The 15486-nt window shown below is 40.2% G+C and overlaps 1 protein-coding gene across 1 annotated transcript in view; it reads right to left on the bottom strand.

Annotated features, from left to right (window-relative positions):
- Nucleotides 1–15486, bottom strand: part of cdh13 (cadherin 13, H-cadherin (heart)) — a 1114907-nt gene that overhangs the window by 35492 nt on the left and 1063929 nt on the right. Inside the window, exon 11 of the mRNA XM_059993490.1 lies at nt 8403–8545. Within this exon, the coding sequence (XP_059849473.1) occupies nt 8403–8545 (143 nt within the window). The remainder of the gene's footprint in view (nt 1–8402; nt 8546–15486) is intronic.

The following is a 15486-nucleotide window of genomic DNA, read 5'->3' as shown; positions in this document are numbered from 1 at the left end:
ATTTTGAAGTATCTCATGCAAAACTGCACACTTAATCCCATCGGAAAACTAAAGCAACACTTACTTACTGCCTGTTATGCCTGCCAGCATTTAGAGCAGCAATGAAGATCCTCCACCTCTGTCTGTCTTTGGCTATCTTCTCTATTGTGCCCCAGATGTGGTTCAGGGTCCTCGTTTCTCTTCGCACGGTGCTAAGTTTCTTTGGTCTCCTTTGTTTCCTCGACCCTTCAGGAATCCAGTGAAGCGCTGTCTTGATGATGGAGTTGGTCTCTCTTCCCCAAGTGCTTCCTCAGGATGATTAAGGCCATGCCCTCTTGACGCTTGGTCATGGCGGTGTTCAGGGCTTCTTTCTTCATGCCACTACCTTCCTCTTGGTTTTCACCACTGTCAGCTATGCAAGCCCCGGGTGGAGAGTCAGTTATACCGTTACACCCAGATGTGAAAGGATTCTTCGTTGCTGTTCCCATAACTGTTTGATCAATAGGATTGTTAGCCCCGAGCTGAAAACCCGAACCTGCAGGACCAGTGGACCGCTCTTAAGCTGGCCTCTACTCTTTGACTTGTTTGGCATGACTTGGCCCTACCGAGAGCCAACGCACAAGGCCCTGACTCCAGCCAGCATACCTTCGAGTCAGTGAGGCACGCAAGCCTCCAAAGCACAAGGTTGTGGTCTTCTTGGAGGAACGCTTGTAAGTGATGCTATTATAATACATAGAGAGTGATGATTGGAACAGAAGCCAACATTTCTACCATATGCAGTCACGAATCCATTCATTATGAAGAATATAGTGACATTCATGAACTTTTTTTCACTCCCCATGATACCAGGTAATAACAGAGGCTACACACACAAAATTCTGTTGGAGGCAGCAAGCCAGGCAGCATCTACAGGGAGAAGCGCTGGCGACGTTTTGGGCCGAGACCCTTCGTCAAGACTAACTGAAAGGAAAGATAGTAAGAGATTTGAAAGTAGGAGAGGGAGGGGAAAATGTGAAATGATAGGAGAAGACCGGAGGGGGTGGGGTGAAGCCGAGAGCTGGAAGGGTGATTGGCAAAAGGGATACAGAGCTGGAGAAGGGAAAGGATCATGGGACGGGAGGTCCAGGGAGAGAGAAAGGGGGAGGAGAGCACCAGAGGGAGATGGAGAACAGGCAGAGTGATGGGCAGAGAGAGAAAGAAAAAAAAGGGAGGGGGAAAAATCTAAATATATCAGGGATGGGGTAAGAAGGGGAGGAGGGGCATTAACAGAAGTTAGAGAAGTCAGTGTTCATGCTATCAGGTTGGAGGCTACCCAGTCAGTATATAAGGTTTTGTTCCTCCAACCTGAGTTTGGATTCATCTTGACAGTAGAGGAGGCCATGGATAGATATATCAGAATGGGAATGGGACGTGGAATTAAAATGTGTGGCCACTGGCAGGTCCTGCTTTCTCTGGCGGACCGAGCGTAGATGTTCAGAGAAACTGTCGGGTCTCACTAATATATAGAAGGCCACACTGGGAGCACCGGTCGCAGTATACCACACCAGCCGACTCACAGGTGAAGTGTCGCCTCACCTGGAAGGACTGTCTGGGGCCCTGAATGGTGGTGAGGGAGGAAGTGTAAGGGCAGGTGTAGCATTGTTCCGCTTACAAGGATAAGTGCCAGGAGGAAGATCGGTGGGAAGGGATTGGGGGGGGGGGGATAAATGGACAAGGGAGTCGTGTAGACAGCAATCCCTGCGGAATGCAGAAAGTGGGGGGGGGGGGAGGGAAAGATGTGCTTAGTAGTGGGATCCCGTTGGAGGTGGAGAGAATTATACGTTGGATCCGGAGGGCTGGTGGGGTGATAGGTGAGGACAAGGGGTACCCTATCGCGAGTGGGGTGGTGGGCAGATGGGGTAAGGGCAGATGTGTTGGAAATGGGAGAATAACAGAGGCGGCTTTGATGTATGGTTTTAAGTCCAGCAAAAAGAACAGTCATTTACTGAAAAAGCTACCAGTGACAGGATGTTTTAACAGCTTACAGTGAACTGTAATAGATGAAGTGTATACCTTTTGTAATGCCCCATTACTACATCCAACTTGACCTTCAGAGATCATATTCATTTCAGAAGTGCACTTTTGGTATTCCTGGTTAAGAGCATAAAACTTACTGCTTCTGTGAAGCTATAATCAAATGCTTTCTAACAACAGAGGTCTGACAACTTACAACAGAAACAATGGAAATTGTGCCAGAGATCTTTGGAGGGAGAGAAAGAGGAATAGAGAAAGATAGTGAGGGAGGGAAAGAGGGAGAGGAAGAGAAGGGGAAGAGAGAAATAAATAGAAGGAGGGAAAGAGAGAGCCAGAGACAGAAAGGAATTAAGATTCGCCTTCTTTCTTACATGCACATCGAAACATAGAAAATCTACAGCACAATACAGGCCCTTCAGCCCACAAAGCTGTGCCAAACATGCCCTTACCTTAGAAATCACCTACGGTTACCCACAGTCCTCTATTTTGCTAAGCTCCATGTACCTATCCAGGACTGTCTTAAAAGACCCTAGTGTATCCACTTCCACCACTGTCACCAACAGCCCATTCCACACACTCACCAGTCTGCGTAAAAAACTTACCCATGACATCTCCTCTGTACCTACTTCCAAGCACCTTAAAACTGTGCCCTCTCGTGCTCGCCACTTAGTGAAGTACAGCATTGTGTCAAATCAAATACACGAGGATTGTGCTGGGCAGCCCACAAGTGTTCCCGTACTTCCAGCACCAACATAGTATGTACAGAACTCTCCAACCCTAACTGTGTATCTTGGAAGGAAACCAAAGCACTCACAGCAAATTCATATCATGGTGAGAACATACAAACTTCTCACAGACACCGGTTGGGATAGCACATCAATCTTACAACTGCTACTGTAAAGCATTGTGCTAAAACTTTTTCTCAGTTTGTTGTCTTTTGCACGCTAGTCAGATGCCCATGCAGGTGCAGTCTTTAATTTGTTCTATTATGGTTATTATTCTATAGATTTATTGAGTATAGCTGCAAGAAAATGAATCTCAGTGTTGTATATGGTGACATATAGTGCATGTACTTGGATAATATACTTACTTTGTGCTTTGAACTTTGACACAACACCACTGGGTCACCCAGTGACAGAGGCAGAGAAAGGAGATAAGTTTCAAATTAGTCTGTGCGTGGATATTATGGCAATACATTATTCCAATATCCGAAATGCATTTCCCTCCATCTCCAGGTACTTAGGTCTCCAGTTTACAATACAAAATGTTATGCATATTATATTTTCCTAGTGATACAATAACATAGTAATTAATTTACGCAACTGATATCTGAAAAACGTATGGCCAGAACTTAATTTCTGGTCATTAGCATTAAATCAGCCATGTAGATATGGTGCCAAGTTTTACCTTGTCTCAGAAATTCAATGTGTGTACTTCGATGGACAGTTCACATCACACATGGCTACATCATGTGTTTTGCACTGCCATTTCTATGCTCTAAATGCAAACCAGATACATCAATATGAAAAGCCCAGAACAACAGTTGAGGATCTCAAATTCAAGAAATTGCAAATTTGAAATAAATATTGGTATCAATAAAGGTGCACATAAAAACATTGGAATGTCATAAAGACCAACTCTAAGCTAATAGCAATACAGTAGACACGTCACTGACCTTGGAAATAGTCTATCAAATCACTCAGATTAATGATGACCGATAAATGCCAAGCCTGACAACAGTAGCATTGCTCATAAACAAATTAAATATTAAATCAATAATATTTACTATCCACTTGGACTAAGGCAACAGATCAGCATTTCAATGACTGAAGCTGAATTCACTGGGATGCTTGCAATTCAGAATCAGAATCAGGTTTATTATCACCGGCATGTGACATGAAATTTGTTAACTTAGCAGCAGCAGCTCAATGCAATACATAATATAGAAAAAACATAATAAATGAATCAATTACAGTACAGTCAGCCCTCCTTATCCACGAGGGATTGGATCCGAGACTCCCCACGGATACTCAAATCCCTTATTTAACATGTATCAGTGCGGTTGTCTTTAGGACCCAGCTGAACCCCAGCCTTTATTTAACATGTTCAGAGCGGTGGATATTTGGACCTGGCAGCACAGCTCTGAATCAGCAGTGTTTCAGTTCACGCAAGTAATCATGATCACGATTAAACATAAAATGGAAGTCATAAAGCGATGGGAAAGAGCTGAAGTGCCATTGGTCATTGGAAAAGTGGTAGGCTACAGTTAGTCAATAATCGGAACAATTTTAATGGAGTATGAGAAAGGCCCTGCCCCAATGAAAGCTACAATTATTACTAAGCAACACAGTCATAAAGCTAAAAGACCTATGGGTACATAAGTTACCCAGACCAGATGAACTGCATCCTAGGTTTCTGAAAAAGGTAGTGGTAAAGATTGTGGAGGCATTGGTAATGATCTTTCTGAAGTCACTGGACTCTGGCGTGGTGCTAGAGGACTGGAAATATGAAATTGTCACTCCACTCTTTAAGAAAGGAGGGAGGCAGCCAAAAGGAAATTTTAGACCAATTAGCCTGACCTCAGTGGTTGGGAAGATGTTGGAGTCAATTGTTAAGGATGAGGATATGGTGTACTTGGTAACAGAGGACAAGATAGGAAAAGGTCAGCATGGTTTCCTTCAGGGCAAATCCTGCTTGACAAACCTGTTGGAATTCTTTGAAGAGATTACATGTAGGATAGATAAAGGGGAAGTGGTGGATGTTGTATATTTGGACATTCAGAAACCCTTTGACAAGGTGCCACTCATGAGGCTGCTTACCAAGTAAAGAGCCCATGGTATGGCAGGAAAATTACTGGCATGGTTAGAGCACTGACTGATTGGTAGGAGGCAGTGAGTTGGAATAAAAGGATCCTTTTCTCATGGCTGCCAGTGACTAGTGGTTTTCTATGGGGGTCAGATTAGGGACGACCTCTTTTTACGCTGTATACCAATTCTGTAGTTTGGCTACAGCAGATGATGGAATAGGTGGCTTTGTTGCCAAGTTTGCAGATGTTACAAAGATTGGGGGAGGGGCAGGTAGTTTTGAGGAAACGGCTAGGCTGCAGAAGGACTTATACAGTTTAGGAGAATGAGCAAGAAAGAGGTAAATGAAGTACAACGTGATAAATGCACGGTCATGCACTTTGGGAGTAGAAATAAGTGTGCAGACTATTTTCTAAATGGGGAGAAAATCTAAAAATCTGAGATGCAAAAGGGCTTGGGAGTACTTGTGCAGGACACTTTGAATGTCAACTTGCAGGTTGAGTTGGTGGTGAGGAAGCCAATGCAAAGTTAGCATTCATTTCAAGAGATCCAGAATACAAGAGCAGGGGTGTGATGCTGAGGCTTTATAAGGCCCTGTTGAGGCCTCACCTTGATATTGTAAACAGTTTTGGACTCCTGATCTGAGAAAAGATGTGCAGGCATTGGTGAATCTTCAGAGGAGGTTCGCAAGGATGATACTGGGAATGAAAGGGTTATCATATGAGGAATGTTTGATGGCTCTGGGTCTGTACTCGCTGTAATTTAGAAGGATGGGGGGAGGGGTGATCTCAGTGAAACCTCTCAAATGTCGAAAGTCCTAGACAGACTCGATATAGAAAGGATGTTTCCCATAGTGGTGGAGTCTAGGTCAAGAGGGCACAACCTTAGGTTAGAGGGGTGTCCATTTAAATCAGAGATGCGGAGAAGTTTCCTTAGCCAGAGGGTGGTGAATTTAAGGAATTTGTTACCCCAGGCAGCTGTGAAAGCAGGTCACGGGTCTATTTAAGGCAGAGCTTGGTAGGTTCTTGATTGAACATGACATCAAAGGTTACCGTGAGAAGGCTGGGGAGTGGGGCTGAGCAGGGGAAAAAAAGATCAGTCATGATTGAATGGTGGAGAAGACTTGATGGGCCAAGTGGCCTAATACTGCTCCTCTGTCTTATGGAAATCACTGAGGACGATGAGCGCAGAGGCCAAAGGCAAAGCAGAGATATCCCACTAAGAAACAAATGTTGTGGATGTGTGGAATGCAGATATATGGATTATAACGGGAGGACAAAAAGTGTGAAATGAAGTAAAGTAATTGAAGAAGGTTCTCAGCATATCATGCATCAAAACGAATGAAAGTGTTACACTCTCTGTCTGTACTATGATATATAATTAACCAACTGCACCAGAAAAATGATCTAGCCAAACTACAGAATCCTCCGTAAACTAGGGTTCAGAAAAAATATATAGCTCTTCTATTTTTAAAAAAATGTACGCTCCTGTGTTCTCATTCTTTAGCAACTCTTCTCTCTTTGCTTCCTTACTCTCTAACCCCCCCTTGATGCATCTCCCCACCTATTTCGCTATTTCGCATAACATGAGCTGTTTAAATTCACTGAATTAATTGTAATTACAATGCACTTTAATACACTTACTTCCTAAAAGACTTAGTTGTTTCATGGGATCCTTTAGTTTGCAATAAATGAGAAGGTCTAACTGATAACTTATTTTGAATAGAGGTGAAAGTAGTGATATATACAAATCACGTTACAATTTACAATTAAACTGAAGAACATTATGATACGTTTATTTATTTCCTGATTGAAACGCTTATGGAATCAATAAATGAATCTAAAAACTGTGACTAGAATTGCCCTTGTTATGGTTATTAAACTTACCTCAGGGTCTCGGTTCAGTGAACAGAGCAATATATGAATGAGAGTAAATAGAAATGGAAATGTAGAATGAGCTGGACAAATAGAAGTTGAAGCAGAAGATTCAGAATTGGTGGAAAGGAAAGAAGTATTGATATTGCTATAAGTTAGTCAACAAGCAGTAATGCAAATGACACCGCTGTAGTGGGCTGAAACTCAAATAACAGTGCATTATGACAACAAGCTTTCTCTCAAAGTCAGCAAAACAAAAGAGTCATCATTGACTGCAGGAAAGGGGAACAGTGCACATTGGCTCCAGTGTCCTGGTATAACCACTATAACCAAGGAAGCACACCAGCACCTCTAGCTGCTCAGAATGGTAAAGAAATTTAAATTGTCCCCTTTGACCCTCACCAATTAATTTGACATGTCCCCTTTGACCCTCATCAATTAATTTGATATGCCCCATTGAACCTCATCAATTAATTTGACATGTCCCCTTTGACCCTCACCAATTAATTTGACATGTCCCCTTTGACCCTCATCAATTAATTTGATATGCCCCATTGAACCTCATCAATTAATTTGACATGACCCCTTTGACCCTCATCAATTAATTTGACAGTGTGGAGTGGTATGAAAATGATCACAGGGTACAACAAGACCAGAGACCAGATGATTGAAGTGGACCGGAATAGGGCCAATGAGCTAAAGTTGTTTCTCAACAGGTTTGATGGCTTCTGTTTACCCCTCTGCAACCTATCAACCCCCAGCTCCTCCCCTTACATCCCTCATCCTCTGTCTCTCCAAGGAAACCGGAGAGCCAACAACCACAGACAGATGGACAGTCACTGCTGAGCAGGTAAGTAGAGAGCCCAGCAGGTTTCACCCAGGCAAGCCCATGAGCCAGAACAGCATCAACCCAAAGGTACTCAAGATGTGTGCTGTCTTTCAACACCTCAATAATCTGAGCCTGGAGAGGGTCCCTGTGAGGTGGAAAGTTAGTAATCCTAACATTCCAAAACCTAAACTAAACAACTCTAAGATAACAGACACACCCATAAGTTTCTGTAAATACAAGAGATTCTGGAAATGCTGGAAATCCAGGGTAACAAATACAAAACGCTGGAGGAACTCTGTAAGGTCAGTCAGCATCGCTGGAAAAGTAAAGTGTCAACTCAAAATGTTGACACCTTATTCCTTTCCATAGATGCTCCCTGTCCTGCTGAGTCCTTCCAGAATTTTCTATTTCTCCAAGTTTCTGTAGTAATTGATTAGCTCAACTGTTAAAGCAGAACTAAGTTCAAAGTTAGACAATCACAAACAAGGGAAAAACTGCAGATGCTGGAAATCCAATGTCCTGATGAATGGTGTCGGCCTATTCTTTTCCATAGATTCTGCCTGACCTGCTGAGGTCTTCTAGCATTTTGTGTGTGTTGCGATGTTAGACAGTAATCCTTTGCTGATGAATGATATTTTCTATTTATTTTTGAAAAGATGAATGAAACATTGTTTGCTTGTGAGTTTTTCATTCCAGTGATACTCCCTGTACATCACTCTACACATTGGTATCATTGTATTGATATTTAGTGTTCAAACATCAGTAGAATGATGGAAAATAAATTAAATGGCATTTTTTTCTGTGCTTGTTTTTTCAATGTTTTGTCATCTATATTACAATCAAAATTGGCACTGAACCATCTTATAACATGAATATTCAAAAAAACAAATGACATATACATACCATTGTCAGTAGCAAGAAATAAGGCTGTGTATTGACCGTCATGTGCAAAGGGAGATTCCCGATCCAGGGCTGCTTTGGTTGTAACAGTACCATTGTTAGGATTGATGGTCAGCCAGCCAGCAGGATCCTGAAACTGTGCAAACCTGCAAAAGGCAAATTTAGTGTTAGTGCCTTTCAGATTCACTTTAAAAAAGCCGGCGATTACAGTAAATACATTAAATAACTTAATTTTCTCTCTTCAAGTCGCAAAGAGTCCTTTACCATTATTTTTTATATCTACTTACTTTTGTCCCATTGAAGGATAGGATTATCTAAACCATGGAATTCATATTTAATTATTCCTGCAATCTGTTCAGCTATTTTTGGCACCCAAAACAATTTTATATTTGAATTTTAAATTTCACAAAACCAAATGAATAAAACCAAGTCCAGTTAACTGTAATACACTTCTACTGACGTCCAGAAAATTCATCCTACTGTAACTGAGAACTTACAACCATTGGAGTTAGGAACTGAAAAGTAACAATACTTAATTTACATTTTGGCCATATTATTGGTTTAATAGCCACAGCAGATATTGTGGTAGATTTCTGTCCAGGCATAATGAGGAGGATCTTGGGGAGTATTTTGATGTTATGTGAATATAACAGATATTAATGCAAGCAAGGACTGGTCTTCAGTTCTTATTGTAAATTGCAAGCCATAAAGTGAAGATAAAAGCACAGGCTGGCCCACAGATGAAGAGATATTGTTTGCAAAATGGTGACCATGAGACATCTGCATATGCATCAGGCAAACATTAAGACAATGGGGTTGTGTCAAATGGCCTGTATCAATCCAGGCAACATGAACTAAGTTATTTGTGCCATTGTGACGTGAGTTCAAGCCTGCAGACAAAACTGAATTTGTCTCCTAGCACAACAAGCATTGACACAGATATAGGCAATCAATAATTTTTGTGTATTCAGAGACAGCCTTGACAACGTTAATTTGGGGTGTCTGGGATTTCTGCCCCACAGAAGCTTTTAGACTATTTGTGTATATTTGTGACAACGATGTTTGAATATTCAGAGTTGGCTCTCGCTGTAGATATGTAATTCAAGGGAAGCACTGTCAACCCAAAATATAGAAGGAAATTATGTCATTGTAACTATTGAAATTGTTTTCAATTGACTACTCTTACCTTTGGTCTTAAATGTGATGTACTTTTGAATTTGAGAGCCTCTACCAAGGAAGTCTCCAGAAGAATGCCTGTTTGTTATGATGAATAAAGACTTCTATATCACTAGCTTCAGTGTCTCTCTGGCGATTTTGATCACAGTCACTGCACATACTGCAGTAATTTATAATCTTGAATGTGCCAATGGGCAATGCATTTTGAGATCAAGTGTCTCACTCAGCATGATACAAAGTATCTAAGAGGAATTTCAAGAATTTCTCCTTTCAATTATAACAACCATTATCACCTTTATTTGACTTTTGAAATTATCCATATATTTTTCATAATAGTTGAATAAAATAATCTACGTCCTCTTCTGGCCTATTGTCATTTATGTGCATTTAAATTATGGCCTGCAAAAATCAGACAGTAGTTATGGTCCTATTGTGTTCATAACTTTACATCAACTAATTTTGGATAATATTTTGCTTATGATTATCAGAGTTGCATATACTGGACAATATATTCTGAACAGATGAAATGGCTTCCACTTCTGTAACAAAATTTTTTTAAAAATGATTATTATTTTATTAGCTTTAGTCACATCAGAATTTTATAGATTCAGGTGCTTCTTCAAACTCTAACGTACAATTTAACTTCTCATTACTGTCTTACTATCTTTCCTTTCAGTTAGTCCTGATGAAGGGTCTTGGCCCGGTATGTCGACAGTGCTTCTCCCTATTGATGCTGCCTGGCCTGCTGTTTTCCACCAGCATTTTGAGCGTGTTGCTTGAATTTCCAGCATCTGCAGATTTCCTTGTGTTTGCTTTCTCATTATTGTGTAGTTCTGAGGAATTGATGCACTTTCAAAGATACAGTCTATCAGATGACATGTTAAACTTGAGTTGTCTTCCTACTGATAATTAAGAAGTCCACTTTTTAAAAAGGTACAGTGGTGCAGTTCGTAGAGCTGCTGCGTTGTAGTGCCAGAGACCTGGTTTAGTCCTAACCTCGGGAGCTGTCTACACTGAGTTTGTTGGTTCACTCCGTAAATCTGTGGGTTTCCTTTGGGTACTCTGACTTCCTCCCACTTCACAAAGATGGTAGGTTAACTCATCACTGTAAGTTGTCCCTAGTGTGTTTAGTAGAATCTGGGGGGTAGAATATAGAGAGAAGAAAAATAGATTCAATGTGGGTTTAGTGTAAATGGATGGGCGATGGTCAATGGGCTTCTGTAGGCCTGTTTCTCTGCTGCCTATGTGGCGCTTTATTAACATAAAGGTCAGGAGCATTTTCTCTAATGTACTGGCCATTTTTTGATGTTCTATCATACACAGGTAATCTTTTGATTCTTCTGGGAGCTTGCTATATGCATACTTCAGTCCTGTTTCCAATGTGACAACAGTGACTATACTTCAAAAGTATTTAATTACCTGCACAGCCTTTGGGACATCCTGCAGTCAATACAAGTGTGATTTAAGGCTTCCTTTCTGACCATTGTACATAAGGGACTAACAAACAGTCGAAGTGAGCCAACTAATTTAAATATACAATAGACCTAGAATAGGCATGGGAGTCGCAGCCAATACTACACCAAAGAAATATAATTCTAGGTGACTGTGCAGTGAAATGTGACAAACATGAAAAATACTTACATTTTAATACTATTTCTAATTGATTATCAGCATGCTAGATTTCATGTGAAGATTAATAAAGCAATTGGATGTATAAATTGGTCTGGGTATATTTTTAATAGACTTAAAGTAAAAGAAGAAAAATTTATTCCCGTTGCTGGTTTAATGTTACTTTCTCTAGACTAGTTCATTTTGCAGTAGTCAGTGTATTACTGGAAGGTTAGCACGTGGAGTTCCAGTCAAGCTGTGTTTGATATATTATAGCTGTCACTGGTGTGATTTAAGGCTCCTGTGTATGCCTTAAAGCTACATGCATCATGTGACTAAAAGCCCATAATGGGCCAAAAGCCTTTAGGCACTTCTCCTTCCACACAAAAAAATTAATATTTTACCAATCTGTATGATGAAGAACCTAACTGAAAAATACCAAATCTGCTGCTCTAGTAACAGGAATCATCATTTCTGTTATTTTACAATGTCAAACTTTGAAAGCTTAATGTGTGATAAAACAGTGAAAGTTATAACTCTTCATATCTATTATTGATAAAGGTACAGTAGGCAGTGGACTGCAATAAGTTGCTTCAGAATGTACATTTTTAACTTTATTTTGATGTTCATCTGGTTAAAGGATGACAATGTTTGTGAATGAAACATTGCTTTTCATTCTGGGCAGCTTACAAGTGTATAAATTATCTTCAGTTCACCACTGTCCATTTCCTCCAGACACACCAAATACATTTTATCACTCAGGGAATGGGTGACAGTGCTCTTTACAACTACTGCTGTCTGTACAGATACAATGACACTTGATTTCTCTTCATGTTTTCTCATTCATTCTGTACATGACCATACCCGTCGTATTTCATGTAATAGCTTAACAATATGCTCACTAAATGTTATTTTCTTTTATCACAGTCAATCTACCATAATAATTCCCATCTTCCACCAGCTCAAAGGACTTCTCACATCCTTTGTTAAAATGATTTTCAGCAAGTTTACTGAAAGCCAGCTCAAAACATTTTTAGATACTCAATAAAAAGGGGTCTAGTTTTCACATTCATAACATGCTCGATTTTATATATGAATAAAATGGTTTTAATAATATTCAGAGAGAAGGTTGTTACATTATTTATTTTCTCTTTTACAATTGTAATTTTTTAAACACTTTAAGCCCAACCACCTGAAGACAAGAATATATTAAAATGTGCTTGCAAATCATGTAATGCAGCCTGTAAGCTTCTGGGTGAAGAATGTGTGTACACACCAAAAGGATCTAAAATGCAGGACCTACCGAAGGAAGTTTCTTATAAGCCTGCAAGGAAATGGAAGCCAATGGGATATTCTACATAAATGATGATGCAAAGTGGTCAATGGCCTAGTCAAGCTCTGTGTCAGTGAACCTAGCCGGGGATAGGATAGCCTTCCTTGGGGGGGGGGGGGAATCCAGAGTGTCCCAATGATCACAAGGACCCTGGGACAGGTCGACTTGTGATTTGGTGTTGAAATTCTGCACTGCTTTAGAAATTGTGCATCTTCCATCACTTCAACAAGAAAATTCACCAGGTCTGTCTTGACTTGATGTCATTTTCAAACTTCTCACAAACAAAGCTATTTGATAATCTTAGAATTTATTATTAAAATATGAATAGACTTCTACAAATATGGGCAAGTCTGCAGATGCTGACAATCTAAAGCAACACGTACAAAATTCTTGAAGAACTCATCAGGTCGGGCAGCGTTGATGGAAATGAATAAACACTTTACATTTATTCATTTCAATAGATGCTGCCTGACCTGCTGAATTCTTCCATGATTTTGTGTTTGTTGCTTCAAATAGACTTTTAACTGCATATGAAGCCAGACTTACTGCTTAACATAACAAATGCACATCCAAACACTTGTGTAGATGTATTCCAACTTCTTGGCTAAATATGTTAAATAAAAGACCCAAAATGTTTGAAAAAGACATGATGATATTTTAGCTTTTGCCTCTATTTTACACTTAAATAGGCTTCACTTTGCACACTGCTTTGTTTATACAGGCATGCTGCCTGGGATAATATATTAAAATGACTAGCTGCTTAACCAACTTGATATCATTACTGCTATTGAAAGCTCATTGAACAAGCACCCGATGGCAGCAGACATTGATAACAGGAAGATTCACATTTCATCGACCACTAACTAGAACATTATATGCAACCTTCCTGAATGATAGCAGGGAGTGATGATTTTTATTATCACTAGTCATAAATTTTGATCTCTTCATAATATTTAAAAGCTCTTGAGCATGTTCAGGCCAGCTGGTGATGTAGTGGCATCAGCACCGAACTTTGGAGCAAAGGTTCCAGAGTTCGAATCCAGCCGGCTCCCTTGCACGCTTTCCATTTGTGTTGGGTTGAGCTCGAGCTGGCAACTTGGCCTCATAAAAACACAAAGGCTTGCTAAAAAAAAAACTCCATCACCACATGACTCCACTCAGAGTTAAGGGCTTCCTTCTTCTTCTTCTTGAGCCTGTTCAGGCTCCTAGCCAACTTTAACTTTATGAAAGTCCTCCTGGAAATTGCTCCTGGAATTATCTTAAGTGAACTTATTACTTTGGATTCTCACTACCAGTGAAAGGACTGCAAAATAGTTTACAGAAAATCACAATTAAAATATTAATAAAGTATAGGGGCAATAGTTTTGTAAATAGATTTACATAATGGAAATATAAGTAAAAGAAAATGGAACAAACTTAGGAAGGAATTTTGCTTCTAAATCAGATTTTGGCATCTGATTTCTAGGCAAATGCTCTACTTCATGTTAAAATCCCATCAACTGAGAAATTAGGGTAACATTTCTTGTTACAATTCAATAATTTGTGTATCTTAATGGCACTCTATGTAGCACTAAATTACATTAAAAATCAGTGGAATAAATATCTTGAGATTATGACATCATTGCTTTAAGGAATTGTTATCATGCTTCATTCCTTTAAGACCCCTTGAGCATTTAGCACACCAAGCTTGCCTTGAGTCCCTGGTTATTCCAAACTTCCCACAATCAGGAGACGTTACTGGGCTGTTATGATTTCAAGTGCTGACAACAAAAAAAAAAATGGATAAAGATTACAAGGAATAATTTTCTTTTTACACAAAATTGATATCCCTGTGGAGATATTTTAAATTACACAGGTATGCTTGAAGTACTGCTTAATGAACTGTGAGATAATTAAGAAGGTAGCAAATTTGATCCATTTTCTTTTGGCTAGTAATTAATGGACCGTAGACACGTTCGCAACATCATCAATGTGAAGGTGAACAACAAAGAATTTTAACGAGAATTTTTCATACCAGCTTCCCCGAAGATGAGGTTTTAACATGAAATTTAATGCTTCAAAATTCAAGTATGATAAAATGATACCATATTGATGTCGAACCTGAAGAGCAGTAGGACCACGAAGGGGAGGAGTAAGGTAGCAGTTAACACAGTATGTTCTTGCTCTGTTTCCATAGCCTCACCTCCCAGCTATGTACCTCTCTATAAAGTACCCTGCCTGTGAGGGTTTCCACTTTACAGGTATGAAAACTAGTGTGCAGATCAGATCCAATTGATGTTTTCTATGTTTCCATGTAGGATTTCAGCCTGAAATGTTGACAGTTTCTTTTCTCTCCATGGATGCTCCTCATCCTGCTAAGTTCCTCCAGCAGTTTGCTGCTCCAGATTCCAGCATCTGCTGATTTGTGTCCTCCCTTCACTCATCTTGTGTGAGGTTCTAGAGAGCTTTGACCAGTGGTCAATCTGGGCACCTGGAGAGGAGGGGACGTCAATCAGGTCCACTGCCCAAGGATAAAAGGCAGGATGGGTTCATGGCAGCATAATAGAGCTTTGAGCAGCGGCCAATCAGCGTTTGGGAATAATTAGTATGAGTGGATTAAAGAAAGGCAGTGGCAAATGCAGCAGCCGTCATTTGAGTGGACATTATCTTAAGGCCATTATATTCGAGGTTTCTGCCAAGAGAGGTATCACTCAGAGAAAGCAAAGGAAAGAATAGCTCTATTATTTTTCTTCTCTTCTTCATATCTGCTCAGCTGGGTAGAAATGACAGGCTGGATAGTGCAATGCTCCTCTTGCAGAATGTGGGAAGGCAGGGAGACCTCCAGTGTCACTGACCACTACAACTGCGAGAAGTGTATCCAGCTGCAGCTTGTAACAAACCGCATTAAGGAGCTGAAACCGGAACTGGATAAACTCCAGATCCTTCGAGAGACTGAAGCGGGATAGATGGGCCAGATAGAGAGGTAGTTAC

This window comes from Hypanus sabinus, chromosome 17 (assembly GCF_030144855.1).
Source record: "Hypanus sabinus isolate sHypSab1 chromosome 17, sHypSab1.hap1, whole genome shotgun sequence".
In the NCBI taxonomy this organism is placed as follows: Eukaryota; Metazoa; Chordata; class Chondrichthyes; order Myliobatiformes; family Dasyatidae; genus Hypanus; species Hypanus sabinus.
The sequence above is the reverse complement of the archived record's forward strand: the minus strand, read 5'-3'. Positions and strand labels throughout refer to the sequence as shown.